Raw genomic sequence first — 14,623 nt, forward strand, 5'->3', positions numbered from 1 at the left:
AATCCCTGAGGAGCTAAGAGACGGGAGGACTCCTGGGGCTCTGGGCGGGACCCTGGGCGGGAAGTGTCAGGACATGCCCGAGGTCTGCAGGACGGTTAAGGTGACCTAAGGTGGTGTCTCTACTAATGTGTGTTAAGTAACAGAGATGTTATTTTAAACAGCTCCGCTTCCCTGGGGGCGCAGTGGTTAGGAATCCACCTGCCAGTGCAGGGGACGTGGTTTTGATCCCTGGTCTGGGAAGATCCTACACGCTGTGGAGCAACTAAGCCCCTGCGCCACAACCACTGAGCCTGTGCTCTAGAGGTGGCGAGTCACAACAGAGAAAGCCTACGCACAGCAACGAAGACCCAATGCAGCCAAAAATAAAACAAATAAATAAATAAACAAACAAATAAATAAATAAAGCCGCTTAAAACAGGTAACCAAGCTGGGAAGTTATCAATGCCCATCCCCTCACCAGGCACTGTCCTACATGTGAGGCTCTCTTGTGACGGAACCGTGTGTCCTGTCCTTTCTCCAGCTAATCGTGCAAATGTGGCAGCACCCACCCTCCCCAGCGCCCGCGGCCCATAGGTAGCCGCACCGCCGACCCCACCAGGGCAGCCACCTGCCTGGGCAATCTGTAGAGTGAGAGTCAGGAAACTGCATCTTCAAAAGCAATGCCCTACAATATTGGACTTCCTGGTGATTTTTTTTTTTTTTTGCAATAAATGTGTATCATTAAAAAAAAAAAAAAAAAAAAAAAAAAAAGCAACGCCCTGCTTCCTAACTGGGTTTCAGAAAAGGGAAAATGGTTGGCAGTGTTTTCAGCTACCATTTGTTATGTGTGTCATAAAAACCCAACACATCACCGGACAGGGAGCAACAGTTTCTGTGACCCATGGTTTGAAACAAACCTTTTTGTGACAATATGAAGAAATCTTATTGTTCTCTTCTGAGGAAGCCTTAACTTCAGGAGTTTAATAAGACTCATCAAGTTACTTCAAACAGCCACACCTACTGAGGAAACAGACCCCATGTTGCACAAGACTCCACGTGTGGGTGAGTCAGTTTCGGTATCTTAAAAATGAAAACACACCTTCCACCTTTCCTACTTCTGAAATATTTCTGGACCTTATGTAAACACTTCAACTACACAAAATTTTAAATAAATAGGAAAACAAGTAGCTCCTTACAGGAAAGGACCTTTGAAATGTTTCTGTTAACTTTTAAACAAATGTCAAAGACATATAAGACCTAAGGTCCAGAATCTGAAAACCTTCTCAAACACCGTGCCCTCATGTGGTTGTTTTCCACATCTGGACAGGCATCCAGACTGCTGCCAACCATCCTGCCAGGTCCACGACACGAGCCTCGCACTTTCCAGTTGCTAACTAGCAGTCTGTTGTCTAACCAGGGTTGTACAGAATGTATTCCTAACAGTCTCGTCACGCACTGTTTTTTGGGGTTTTCTTTTTTCTCTATTATTTATATATTTATTTTTGGCTGCATTAGGTTTTTGTTGCTGCATACAGGCTTTCTCTAGCTGAGGTGAGCGGGTGCTACTCTTCGTTGCTGTGTGCAGGATTCTCATTGCAGTGGCTTCTCTTGTTGTGGAGCACAGGCTCTAGGCTCTCGGGTTTCAGTAGTTGTGGCACTCAGACTCAGTAGTTGTGGCTCACGGGCTTAGTTGCTGCACGCCATGTGGGATCTTCCCGGACCAGAGATCGAACCCATGTCCCCTGCATTGGCAGGCAGATTCTTAACCCCTGCGCCACCAGGGAAGTCCCTCATCACGCACTGTTTAAAGTCGGGGTTGTCTAGCCTCATCAATAATCAAACAGGGGAATGTGCCTTACATCCTGGTGGGCGTGTGGCTGCTTTGGGGTCCATCAGCTGCCCTGCTGTCATTCAGGAGGAGAAGGGCAGCCTGCAAAGCTCCCGCCACTGTCCAGGGCTGGCTCCCCTCCCCAGACTGAGTCCTCAGAACCTCCAGCCCATGGCCAATCCCCGCCAGGACCTTCTGGAAGAGGCTGCCCTTTCGCCACTGGTCAAACACCTGCACGTTGAGAAACAAGAACACGGTTATCAACAATAATAAACTGGAAATAATGGTGTTTCGTTAAGAAATAGTAACAGACCATTCTAGGTGACAGCCCGTTTTTATGTGATCGGCAGAGCAAAACACCTGTAAACAACTGCATCATGCTTTCATTTCTACTCAGAAATTAAATATTACAAACTGCAACAATGGGTGCATGCAACTTTTTCGTTGGTCTGATTTCTCTCTTTCCTTCCTCCCTTCCCATTTTCAAAAGAGAAGGCAATAATGTATGTTTCTAAACAAGTGAAACATACCTCAAAACTAGACTGAGGTGGGACAGCATAAACACACTCACATGCCTTAGAGCTGTGTCATAATCAGCGCACAGTTACTGAGCACCACTCCACATCCTGAAGGCAACGCACACTGTGGATTACCAACATTACACCAAAACAGACCATTCCTGCCCCAACCGAGAGTGCAGGGGATGCGTGGTGAACAGGGATGTGCGCTGAATGTCTTTCACGGCCCCACCCACAAGACACTCCCGGCCAGGCTGCCACTGACCGTGTTGCCCTGGTCAGTTCAATGCTGTCCCTTGATCATTTAGCACCAGGTAAATTTAGTACCTACAAGTGGACAACCACACTTGTGTTTTTTTAATGATGTTTACCCATTATTTGGGATTTTGACCTGTATCAATGATACATATTAGGAAAAAGAGGTAAAGACATGTGTTCTTTGAGAAAACATGTGATGGGAAATGCAGCGCCCAGTAAAGTGAGTGGGGGTGATGGTCACAGGCTCTGCCTCACACCCCTCCGGTGCCTCCTCCAAAGCAGAAAGCTATGAACCGGCCAGGCAGGGCCCCGCAGTTTCCCAGGTCACAGCTGTGTGAGCACGCTGGCACTCAGCACATGCCAGCATCCCCGGGAAGACAGTGCCTTTAAATCACAGTCCCTGTTCAAGCAAAATGCTTATCAAAACCAGAGTGAAGGTGCCCCAGGGGTGCCGAGTCCCCACGCCAAACACAGCAGGCCGGGGGAAACTGCACACGCCAAAAACAGAGTACGGTTGCTGATACTGCCATGTGATGTTTAAGACTAAGAGGGACTCTGTGACAACTGCATATAGGATGGATAAACAAGGTCCCACTGTATAGTACAGGGAACAATATTCAATATCCTATGATAAACCATCATGGGAAAGAAGATGAAAAAGAATGTGTATGTGTAACTGAGTCACTTTGCTGTACAGCAGAGATTATTACAACACTGTAAAGCAGCTCTACTTCAATAAAAAATGAACATAAAGAGGGCCTCTCTGGCACCTTGTCAAAGGCCCAGCGAGCTGAAGCCAGCAGAGGCGCACAGAGAAGGTGCACACAGTGGCAGCCTGGGGCTTCTCATGCTCCTCCTGGGAAGGACGTGAAGTCAGGGACTGAATGGACGGGGGTGGGGGGAGGCATGGACCGGCCCTCATAAAGCTTCAGTTAGCAAGATGCACCAGCTCTGCCGCTGTGCAGCACGGCCTGTGCTATAGTCAACGGTGCTGTGCTGGACACTTGAAACTCAGTGACAGGGTAGATCTCATGTTAAGTGTTCTCACCACAATCAAATAAAATAATAAATATAAATAAAATCACCAACAAGGACCTACTGTATAGCACAGGGAACTATACTCAATATTTTTGGGGGGAGGGGGGAACGAATTGGGAGATTGGGATACCAAATTGTACACTCTAAATATATGCAGTTTATTGTAAAAAATATAAAAATAAAAAGTTAAAAAGAAAAAACAAACAAAAAAACAAAACAACAACAACAAAAAAGAATCTATAGGGGAAGAGAATCTGAAAAAGAATAGATGTGGGTGTGGGGGTGTGTGCCTATAACTGAATCACTGCATTGCACACCTGAAACTAACACAATATTATAAATCAACTATGCTTCAATTAAAAAGAAAGTTTTTTTTTAAATCAAACCCAGGAAAAAAATCCAAAAGATAAATAAATAAACAAACAAATAAATAAACAAAATCAAGCAGGGAAGAAGCAGGAGGAAAGTGCAGGGGTCGGGACACGTCACAACAGCAGTGTCTGCTGTGGGGCGGCACCTGTTTGTAGAGGTGCAGCCGGCTGACCGCTTGGAGCAGGTAGTTTCTGGCCACTGACCACCTGGGGTCGCAGGATGCAGGGTGTCCCTCCCCGTCATCTTCGTTCTCAGGAGGGCCGGACAAGGCTGAACACAGCATCCGCTCCAATGAACTGTCTGTGGGAAACTGGCAACAATACAGAAGATATTTAGAAGTTAAGGGGTTTTTTCCTTGGGATGTTTCTCTCCTAATAATACTTAATCTTGCCAAAGACCCTGACCTGGGGCTTCCCCCAGAGGTGGGAAGGGGGTCTGGTGGAGTGGTCCGTGCAGGGAAGGGAGACAGGTGTTCAGTGCTTGCATCCTGCCCACGCAAAGCAGAAGTGCCCGGAGGTGGGCCAAGTGACTAAAGGGATGTCATTTGAAGGCCTCCCGGACCCTCGGGAGCAGCAGAGAGCGACCCCCTGATTTTACAGTTTGGAGAATGAGGCTGCAATCTGGTGAACCCAGCTGCCCCGAGGACCTCCACCTCTGCTCCCCAAGCACCTCTCTGCCTGGAAAGCAGTCCTCTTGAGCCCCCGCCCCATCTGGACTCCCACCCTCAGGGCCTGGCTCCTCCCCTGCTGCTGCTGCTGACAGCAGTAAGGTGTCCCACTGCTTCCAAACCGCCTTCGAGGCAGGGATAACACAACAGGTAAGAGGGAAGGAGCACTTCCAGAAAAGCCGGGCACAGCGGCGGCCACCCCATGCGAGGAGCCAGTTCGGTCAGGGAACTCCCGTCCTGCGGCCCTAGGAGCAGGTTCTGGAGTCGCCTCCAGGCAAACGCCACAGCTCGAGAAGCAGTTGAGCATGCCCACCTCCTGTAGTTCAGCCGAGTAGTTCAGGATGCGCTCTGCGTGAAGGTCATCAAAACCGAATCGGGATTTCAGGTCAGCCTGGACCTTCCGCGGGTCCCACACCAGCTCCTTCAAGGTCAGGCTGTATCTTGACTCTGCAAGGCAGCCGTGATTTATACTGTCAGCTGCTGCAACAGCAGGGCAGGTTGGAAGTCATTCGGAAAATGATGTCTTCTCCGCTTCGAACGGAGAGGCAAATGCAGACCAGAGTCCATTATCCAACAGGAAAAGCAAAAAGAAGCTGATACAGAGAGCGTGGTGACACGGCATGTGCTTCCCGGCATAAATGACTGCAAATTTCTAGAGGGTGATTTGATAATGTATCTCAAGAAATACATGAAATTCACATTATTCAACCCAATAACTTTATTTACAAAAATCTATCTGAAGAAACCTAATAAGATACCTGAGGCAAAAAATCATGTACCACAGTGTTATTGCACTGGTTTTATACTGATTAAATACTGAAAACCAGCTCAGTATCCAGCACTGGGGGTAAGGATAGATTATGGTGTATTTATAGCATCACATACTGTAGAGTCTTTAAAACCATATATTTATAAGAACTATTTAAAACCAAAGAAAAAGCTCCATCCAACAGAATTAATGAAGATATGAGACACATAGCTTCCCAAGCAGCCTGGCAACACCATCTAGAAGTGGCATCCCCAAAATCCACATTTGAGACCTCCAAGGTCACACCACCTCCAATGAGTGTGGCCTGGCAACCGCGAACTTAAATTCCAAGGTGAACCTTCACCTGAACACCCAGCACTAGGTGGTTTCAGATCACAACTCAACAACCATGGGCTGAGGGTTCCACGTGCCGGCACCACAAACCCACCTGCTCCTGAGTGACCCCATGTGCCCTGAAATTAAGGCTAAGAGGGCAACAGAAAAGGCCCGGTCACGGGGAACTGCAGGGGGTGGTAAAGTGGGGAACCTGGGACCCCCAGCCGGCAGGGGACAAAGACTGGTTCTCAGCTGAAGACCAGCACTTCCTGTGTGTGACGGGCTCAGGAGGGAGCTGGTGCTCACAGGGCAGACTAAGGCTGTAAGATGAGCGAGTCCCAGCCCAGCACACACTGTGATCACAGCCAATAACACTGCACGACTGAAACATGCTCAGAGCTCATCAGCACCCGAAACACGGAACTGTGTGAAGTGCTGGATGTCCTAATTAACTTGGTTTTGGTAGTCATTTCACAGTGTATACGTATATCAAATCATCACGTTGTACACTTTAAATACACATGATTTTATTTGTCAGGAAAATAAAATAAAGCAAAAAATAAAATAAAATGAATATGTAATGAAAAAAGAAAGACAGGAAGCCTGGGTCAATAGCAGAGCTAAACAAGTCCACCCTCCACTACGGAAAGGCTGTCTATTCAGCTGGGGGGCTTTCTAAGTCCACATCACCTTCCTCCTCTCACTGGCCTTGTTTTTCAAATATGTCTTCCTAATAGGAGTTCAGGAGGGAAGAAAGACCAAAATCAAACAATTAATGGGACTTCCCTGGCAGTCCAGTGGTTAGGACTCCACGCTTCCACTGTTGGGGTGAGGGTAAGATCCCTGGTCAGGGAGCTAAGATCCCACAAGCCGACTGGTGCAGCAAAAAAAACAAAAAACAAAAAAAAAAAGAACCAGTGATAGGTGTATCCTTAGAGGACATCAAGTCCAAGAGTTTAAAATCAGTTCTTTTTTAAATTAAAAATAACATTTTTAATGGCAGAAAGTCAAATTGTTTTGAGTTCCAAATTTTCGGTCTGCTTCTGTCTTTTATGGACAGAAGCAACTGATTCTTTCTTGCATTTGATATTTTAATTAAGTCATTTCTTTGAACAGCATTTTAGCTCTGTGGTGGCTGCCAAGAAATTTACCCAGAACAGGGAGCAGTGGTCACGCCTGCCAACGCAGGGGCACGGGTTCCAGCCCTGTGCCGGGAGGATCCCACAAGCCACAGAGCAACTACGCCTGGAGCCACAACTACTGAGCCCACGTGCCACAACTACTGAAGCCTGTGCACCTAGAGCCCATGCTCCACAACAAGAGAAGCCACCGCACTGAGAAGCCTGCGCACCACAGTGAAGAGTAGCCCCCACTTGCTGCAACTAGAGAACGCCCGTGTGCAGCAACAAAGACCCAACACCACCAATAAATAAATAAATAGATAGACAGACAGACAGACAGTTTGGGAAAAGCCCATACCCGTGGCCGCGGCCCCGCTCTCCTGCAGAAGTGCCAGCGTCGGGACGACAACCTTCAGCACTGCTGCAGAGACCCTGGAAAAGCTGTGGTTGAGTGGCAGCCAGCCTGAATCTTCTAGAGCCGACAGGGAACTGGAAACACAGGGAACCAGAGCACCATCAGCAGAACAGGGGCAGCCCCGCCCCGCCCTGCCCCGCCCCGCCCTGCCCTGTACTGGACGTGGCTGGGACTCACACGCCTGCACGCAGGAGCCGTCAGTGAGACCCCAACGCCCTGGACCAGAGCTAAACACGAGAGCTCAGTGCTTTCTCACCTTCACTCCGGCGGCCGACGGGGTGCAAAGCGCTGTCACCTCAGAAAAGCAAGTGTGCACCAGCCTGCCCCCTCCAAGTTCAGACACTGTCTGACACTCGGGGTGGGGCGCCTACTGGAGTGTCCCGGGCCCCTCCTCCACTCCCCTGCCCCCCTCCCCACCCCCACTCCCCGTCTGACTGAGTCACGGCTTCAGTCACTGGTTTTCAAACTATTTCACCCAACAAGGGAAAGTGTGGGAGAGCCCACATGTTTATAGCTTTAATTTTGTTTCTTAAGAATCAATACTTTATAATTAATTACATTTAAAACTTGTAAATTAGAAAATCCATTCAACCCACGTGGGAACACATCTAGTTCTCTGCCGCACCAACAGTACATAAGCTGTGCTTCAAACAGGCTACTTTCTGGCACTTCCCGCTGGGGAGGTGCGTCCCTGTGTAGTCAAGAGTCTCCAAGCCAAAAGTAAAATGCAGCAATGAAATTAACACTGGAGCTTACATGGTCAACACATACCCCCAACACCTTCTACCTTCACATGCTGTCTTGCTTCAGTGCCCTCTGAGCTCGTGTCCACTGCTACCACGCCCCGGGCTCAGGGCTAGAGACCGAGGCAAGCACACCAACCACGCCCAAATATTCACATTACAAATCAAACCAACGAATGTCAAACATGCTCTGTTGTCCCATGTTGGCAAACATGCCTTCCTGACAACTTGGGAAGCCCTGTTCAACTTCAGAATGTTCTCATCCTCAGAGTCACGTGCCAGAATGTGGGGGTTGGGAGTCCCTGGTCCCCCAGCCCCCCTCCTCAACCTGCCCCCCAGCTCTGTCTGTACCTCAAAGGCCTCATGTGCACACGTGTGGACAGTCTGGCCTGCACATCTGAGCACCATCCACCCCTCCGCCTTGCACTCCTGCCAGCAGCTGCCACTGGACCACCCCAGGCCTTGGGTGCACACTTCAGTGGTGAGAGCTGCCCTAGGTGGGCTCTGGCCCCTGGGGCCAGGAGATCCAGGGTGGCGGGCTCTGTGGACACACGCCCTTGGCCCCATGGGCTTCCTGAGCTGTGGCTGCTGCAGAGGCCAGAGTGGGACCCCCTTTGGAGCAGGGACTGCTTTCATGCTGGCCGGGACAAGGCCAACTGCTCTCACTGATGACAGATAAAACAAGTAACAGTTTAAAATCTGGAAAGAATATCAACTTCTACTAATAAAATGCCATATTCCTACAACAGGTTTACCCTAAAGAGTTCAACTGGGGAAAAAGACCATGTTATTAAAAAATGTGGGAAGTCCACCACGGGAAGGGGTCCTCTCAAAGGTCACCCCGGGTAATGAGGGGTCCGGTCCATTGTAGAAGACCAACATGCTGCTCACTGAACCACAACGGAAAGAACTGAGCCAGCAGTCTGGGTGATATTTAGGGCCACTGCAGCATCATTTACTAAGAAACTAGTTTAAAGTATTATGTTCATATCACATCTCCAATAACGAAAAACTTAGAAACAACCAAAGACCAGTTATAAATTATCAAGAAAATTACAGTCTATGATACCTTCTCAAAATGGGAAGTTACCTGGCCACTGGTAACCATCATCTGAAGGCTGTCAGGACGCAGGAAACGTTAATGATGTAGTGTTAAATTTTTTAAATCAGGGAGCACATGCTGTGAACATCACCACACTTATGCAAAATATTTACACAGGGACATGAGGGACAGGCGTGGAGATGTACGAGTTCAGCCCTTTCCAGGTGACATCATTCTACACATTCTTCTTGTGTCAGTCACTCGGAGAAATATTTTCCCATTAAAAAGTGAGGAGGGGGACTTCCCTGGTGGCACAGTGGTTACGAATCTGCCTGCCAATGCAGGGGACACAGGTTTGATTCCTGGTCCGGAAAGATCTGTGGTGCAATTAAGCCCGTGGGCCATAACTACTAAGCCCGTGTGCTACAACTACTGAAGCCCACTCACCCAGAGCCCATGCTCCACAACAAGAGAAGCCACTGCAGTGAGAAGCCCGCGCACCACAATGAAGAGTAGCCCGTGATCGCCACAACTAGAGAAAGCCCACGTGCAGCAACGAAGACCCAACGCAGCCAATAAATAAATAAAGTTTATTTTTAAAAAAAGTGAGAAGGAAAAACCAAATCACCTGTAATTAGTTATATTTCTCATCTTCACTGACCTCAGAACTGCGTGGAGTAGGTGTCCTCCTCTGAGGAGGCCGTCTACAATACGGACATTGTTTGCATAGAGTCTTGGGAGTAAAAGTAGAAAATCCCAGATGTGGGGCTGCCGGTGAAGACTCTCCAGCTTTGCGATCACCTCCTCAGTCTTATTGAGATCCATCTGATGGAGCAAAACACCAAGCAGATCACGGGGGTGGGGCGGGCAGGGCTGAAAAAGCTATAAGAAGGCAGAGCCCCCGGGGGACCAGAGTCTTGACTGGTAAGTCACCATTTTGAACAATCCTGATTTTAAAATTACTCTGTTAGGTTGGTTTTTTAAATGCTACGGAAGCTTGAACAGGGGAAGAGAGGTAGAGGTCTGTTTTTGTAACAAGCTGAACCAATTTCTAAGATTTTGAAAATAAGTGATGAATTGTTCAAATCTGAACAAAACCAGAATACCTATTGTTATTTGGGGTTTTCTGTTCTTGCAGCTGAACACTATCATGTCTGGTATATGGTGTCAATAACTGAATACTTCCTTCTACACAAAAATCCCTCCTCACCCCCCCATCACCACCGTGACACCAAAACTACATCCAGACCTTGTCAAATGTCCCCTGGAAAGCAAACCGTCCCCCAGCAATAACTAGTGCCTTCACTGAAGGCTGTGTGCCTAGTGTTGACGCAAGTCAAAGGTTCATGCCAAACACATGAATCTCCAACCCTGAGATCAGGTGCACTTCAGGCCCGTCTTCTTCTTTTTTTTTTTTTTTGGGCTGCACCATGTGACTTGCAGAATCTCAGTTCCCCAACCAGGGACTGCACCCAGGCCCCAGCAGTGAAAGCGTGGAGTCTAACAGCTGGACCTCCAGGAAATTCCCACAAGCCTGTCTTCTAAAGCCACTTGCTTTGGGCCACCCACCAACATTCGGCCTCAGTGGCCACTCTCCACTTTTCTAAACCCACAGCCTTACTTAAGAAAAGTAAAACTTGTCTTTCAGTCCATCTCTTGAGTGATTCTGGCTGTCTCAAACAGCTTCCACACAGTGTTACTGACAACCAAATCATTAGAAAGATGTGTTTAAAAATTAAACTTAAAATCAATGTGTGGAAAAACCACTGTGGATGAAAAACGTCACCTGTCATATCGGTAAACAAGGGATGTTGCAGCCCTCAAGCCCCCAGCTTGCAGCTGCCCTTACTCTGCACCCTGGGGGGACTCAGGATGAGAAAGCAGGATGCTGGCCCCAGGGAGCTGAGGTGCGTATCGATGGAATGGTTCCAATGAGCCCAGATGCTTGCATCTTCCCAAACACACAAAAGCACTAAGTTCATTCCCTTGAGATGTATGGTAATCTTTTGATGTTCCAACTACCTGGTCTTTGTTGCAAAAACTCTATATACCCTGGCTCCTCCCTCACCTCTTCAGAGCAGAGCCTCAGAGCTACCTGAGAGGCTGTGTCCCCGGCTTAAGTCCTCAACATGCCTGCTGAATAAAACATAATTCTCAGAATTCCCTGGCTGTCCAGTGGTTAGGACTCCGAGCTTCCACTGCAGGGGGCACAGGTTCGATCCCTGGCCAGGGAACTAAGATCCTGTGTGGCATGGCCAAAAATAAAAAATAATTCTCAACTTTTTTTTTCAGTTGATACCACCATGTCTCTGAAAACTAAGTTTCAAATTTGTGTTAAAATACTTACTGTTAAAAAACTGGAACCATAAGAAGAATCTACAAAAAGAAGATGTCAGAGGTATTAGTTCAGTCGGCTACCGGAAAGCCTGTGCCGAGCACCTACTCTAGCTCCAAAATCAAACGGATGATCACAGGATCCTGGCCCCAAACTGAAGAGTGAATTTGAAGGAAGCAGTCACTTTCGACTCCAAGACACACTGATGTTAAGTAAATTCCCAGAAAATGATTTGACTGGTGAACCAAATTTCAAGAATTTGCCAAAAATCGTTTACTATTTTATCAATCTCTAATTCCATAGGCATCACGAACATTTGGAACAGGACAGAGTGAAGGGAAAAGAAAGAAAAACAAAGAAATAAGAAAATTGAAGAGGGAGAGAAAAGTGAAAATATGATTTTTCAGATTATATTTGGAATCTGGTTATGATAAAATAAGAAATATATGTTGGTCTCTGCTCTCAGTTCCTAACACAGGCTCCTAAAACCCTCATCATTTCCTGAGGGAGGGTGTGACAGGAGCATCTCTTTTAATATTAGTCCTTGTGACCGACAGGAGAGCTTCCGCAACTCCTGTCATCTCCCAGGTGACAAGAGTGCCTCTGAATGCTAATGACATGCCTTCTGGCTTCACCAAAAGGCCGAGGCCCGGTTCTGAGACAGGCTGGGACCTGGGACCCTTTGCTGCAGTGCCAGCACCTGGACAAACGTCTCCTGGAGCAACAGATACAAAGAAACTATAAGGGACTAAAAATAACTGCACCCTTATGTAGTTGGAACAAATTATGGACAAGATACAAAAAGGCCAAAACCCAACTGCCACTTCTGAAGAGCCTGGAGCAAAGCAGGGCACTACCCCTGGGGGTGGGCAGACCGCCCACACCACACAACCCCCCCACCGCCCGACCCCTGCAGCTGCCCCCACCGCATTTAAGGGACCAGCTCGCCGCCCCCTTCAGGGATGGAGCAAGGGCACCTGTTATTTGTTCTCTCCACCCATGCAGCATGAGCCCCAGCAAAGCCTTGCCTGGACTTCTCACCTGGCCTCTTCTCAATTCCTACTGACTGAAGAGTCCAAGAACCCAAGTCGTAACAGTTAGAGCTGGACCCTTCATCCCGCCACCAGCCCCTGACCTGCGGGAGGGGGAGGGGCTGGAGACGCAGTGAATCATCAATGATCTAATCAATCACGCCTGCCTAATGGAACCGCCACAAAACCCTAAAGGATGCCTTCAGTGAGCCTCCAGCTGGTGGCCACAACCACACACCAGGTCCAGGCGGACAGATGCCCCGACACCCAGGATCCTCCAGCCCCTGCCCTGGAAATTCCTCACCTCATTGTTCATTTCCAGCCTTTATAATAAACCTCTAATAGCAAGTAAAGTGTTTTCCTGAGATCTGTGAGCCATTCTAGCAAAGCACGGGACCAAAGGAAGGGTTGTGAGAACCCCTGATTTATAGCCAAGTTGGACTGAACTGTGGGCACCCTGGGCACCCACTCCCTGCTGCTGGACCGTGAAGTGAGAGCAGCCTTGTGGAGCTGAGCCCTCACCTGTCTGTTCATCAGAACTGGGTTAAACCACAGGACTCCCAGTTGCGGTCCACAGAGCATCGGAAAATCACTTCGTTTGGAAAGCCCACACATTTGGTGTTGGAAGTGGTGTGAGTAGAGGAAGAGGTTTTCTTTTACACATAAACCAAGGGAAACGCCTCAGATAGCAGCAAACTGAAAATCAAGTGGAGACTTCGCCGCAACAAAAAACTTAGCCCCCCTTCTCATAAAAAGTTGGAAACGTCACTTGAAAAAAACTTTGTAAAGTAGAATGACCCCATGACAGCACCTAATGTGAGAACCTCATCATCTGGTGTTTAAGCTACTCTGGTTTTTGTTGCCGTGCTCAGGTTCACTGTGGACAAAGGCTCCCCCTGGACAAAGGCGCTGCTTCCTCTCTTAGAAACAACACATAATACTGTCTCCACTGAAGAGCTCTTTCTGTATTTTTCTGCCAAACTCAGCATTCCATTTTCTTGTATATATTTCATGAAAATAACCTATACATATAAATTTGAGGTGGGTACTAAGGGCTGCTGATTTAGCAAATGAAAACATAAGATGTCCATTTAAATTTTTACTATAAGTATACAATATTTGGAACATACAATAAAAAGTTATTTGTTGTTTACCTGATATTCATATTTAACTAAATGTCCTATATTTTATCTGGCGACCATAGATAGGGTAGTGTTAAAAAAAAAAAGTAAGGGCAGGATCACTGTGCCCCACTTTAGTAATGAAGTTTGCAGGTAATAACTGGCTGTGTGAGGACAGGCAGTGAGCTGCCCTCTGAGGACCAAGCTTCTCCACTTGTCAACCAGGCTCGCCAAGACCTGCATCCATCGGACTCTCTTCACTGGGGATTTGAACCTAGAGCTGAGCCTGGAATGTGGACACACTTCATCATGAACAGAAGCAATGCAGCCCAATAATACAAAAGGTCTGCCGTCAAGAGAATCGTGAGGCCAGAATCAAAGTGCTACCAACACAGAAAGACCAACCCAAGTTCACAGAGAGGAGGGAAGGATTAGGGAGAGTGTGTGTGTGTGTGTGTGTGAGAGAGAGAGAGAAAGAGAGAGAGATACGTGGGGACAGATTTTAAACACAGAGGAAGAGGGATTGAGACAGGACATTAGCAACAGAAGAGGAGGAGAAGGACCCGTGGAAGAGGGACCCTGGGACCCTCGGAGACAAGGCGGGGGGGGGGTGGGGTGGGGTGGGTGGCTTCAGTCCCTCTAAGTGTCCATGCCCAAGGGGCCATGGGGGAGGTGGAAACACAGTCCAGCCTCCCAACCCGCCCCAGGTGCTGGACCTCATCCCTGGAGGGGCGGCTTTTCCCAAGACCCACAGCGACAGCTGCTGGAGCAGGTATAAAACATGAACAGGATTTTGAAGACGCTCTGGGTTCTCACGGCCTCACAGGGCCCCACCTAAGCCTGTGACCAGGTATGGGGTGGAGAGTTTGAGAGATTTACTTGCCTGGAGTCTTGGATCTCTCTATCCAAAGTTTCTGTAAGTTTCTCGCCTTGTCCATCATTTCATAAACCTCCCAGGTGAGGTCCTGTATCTCTCTTAAGAAGGCCAGGTCATCGACCTTCTTGTCAGCAGCAGCAGCAGTCAGGAGCCTAGAAGAACTTTAAATAAATGGAGTAAATCCCCGAGGAGAA

General features: G+C 48.1%; 1 protein-coding gene across 1 annotated transcript in view; it reads right to left on the reverse strand.

Annotated features, from left to right (window-relative positions):
- The window catches only part of ABCA13 (ATP binding cassette subfamily A member 13), a 324,555-nt gene that overhangs the window by 274,610 nt on the left and 35,322 nt on the right, over window positions 1–14,623 (reverse strand). The window contains 7 exon segments of the mRNA XM_057732590.1: window positions 1,839–2,038; window positions 4,139–4,303; window positions 4,974–5,107; window positions 7,224–7,354; window positions 9,727–9,890; window positions 11,413–11,441; window positions 14,436–14,590. Of these exon segments, the coding sequence (XP_057588573.1) occupies window positions 1,839–2,038; window positions 4,139–4,303; window positions 4,974–5,107; window positions 7,224–7,354; window positions 9,727–9,890; window positions 11,413–11,441; window positions 14,436–14,590 (978 nt within the window).

Source organism: Hippopotamus amphibius, chromosome 4 (genome assembly GCF_030028045.1).
Source record: "Hippopotamus amphibius kiboko isolate mHipAmp2 chromosome 4, mHipAmp2.hap2, whole genome shotgun sequence".
Classification (NCBI taxonomy): Eukaryota; Metazoa; Chordata; class Mammalia; order Artiodactyla; family Hippopotamidae; genus Hippopotamus; species Hippopotamus amphibius.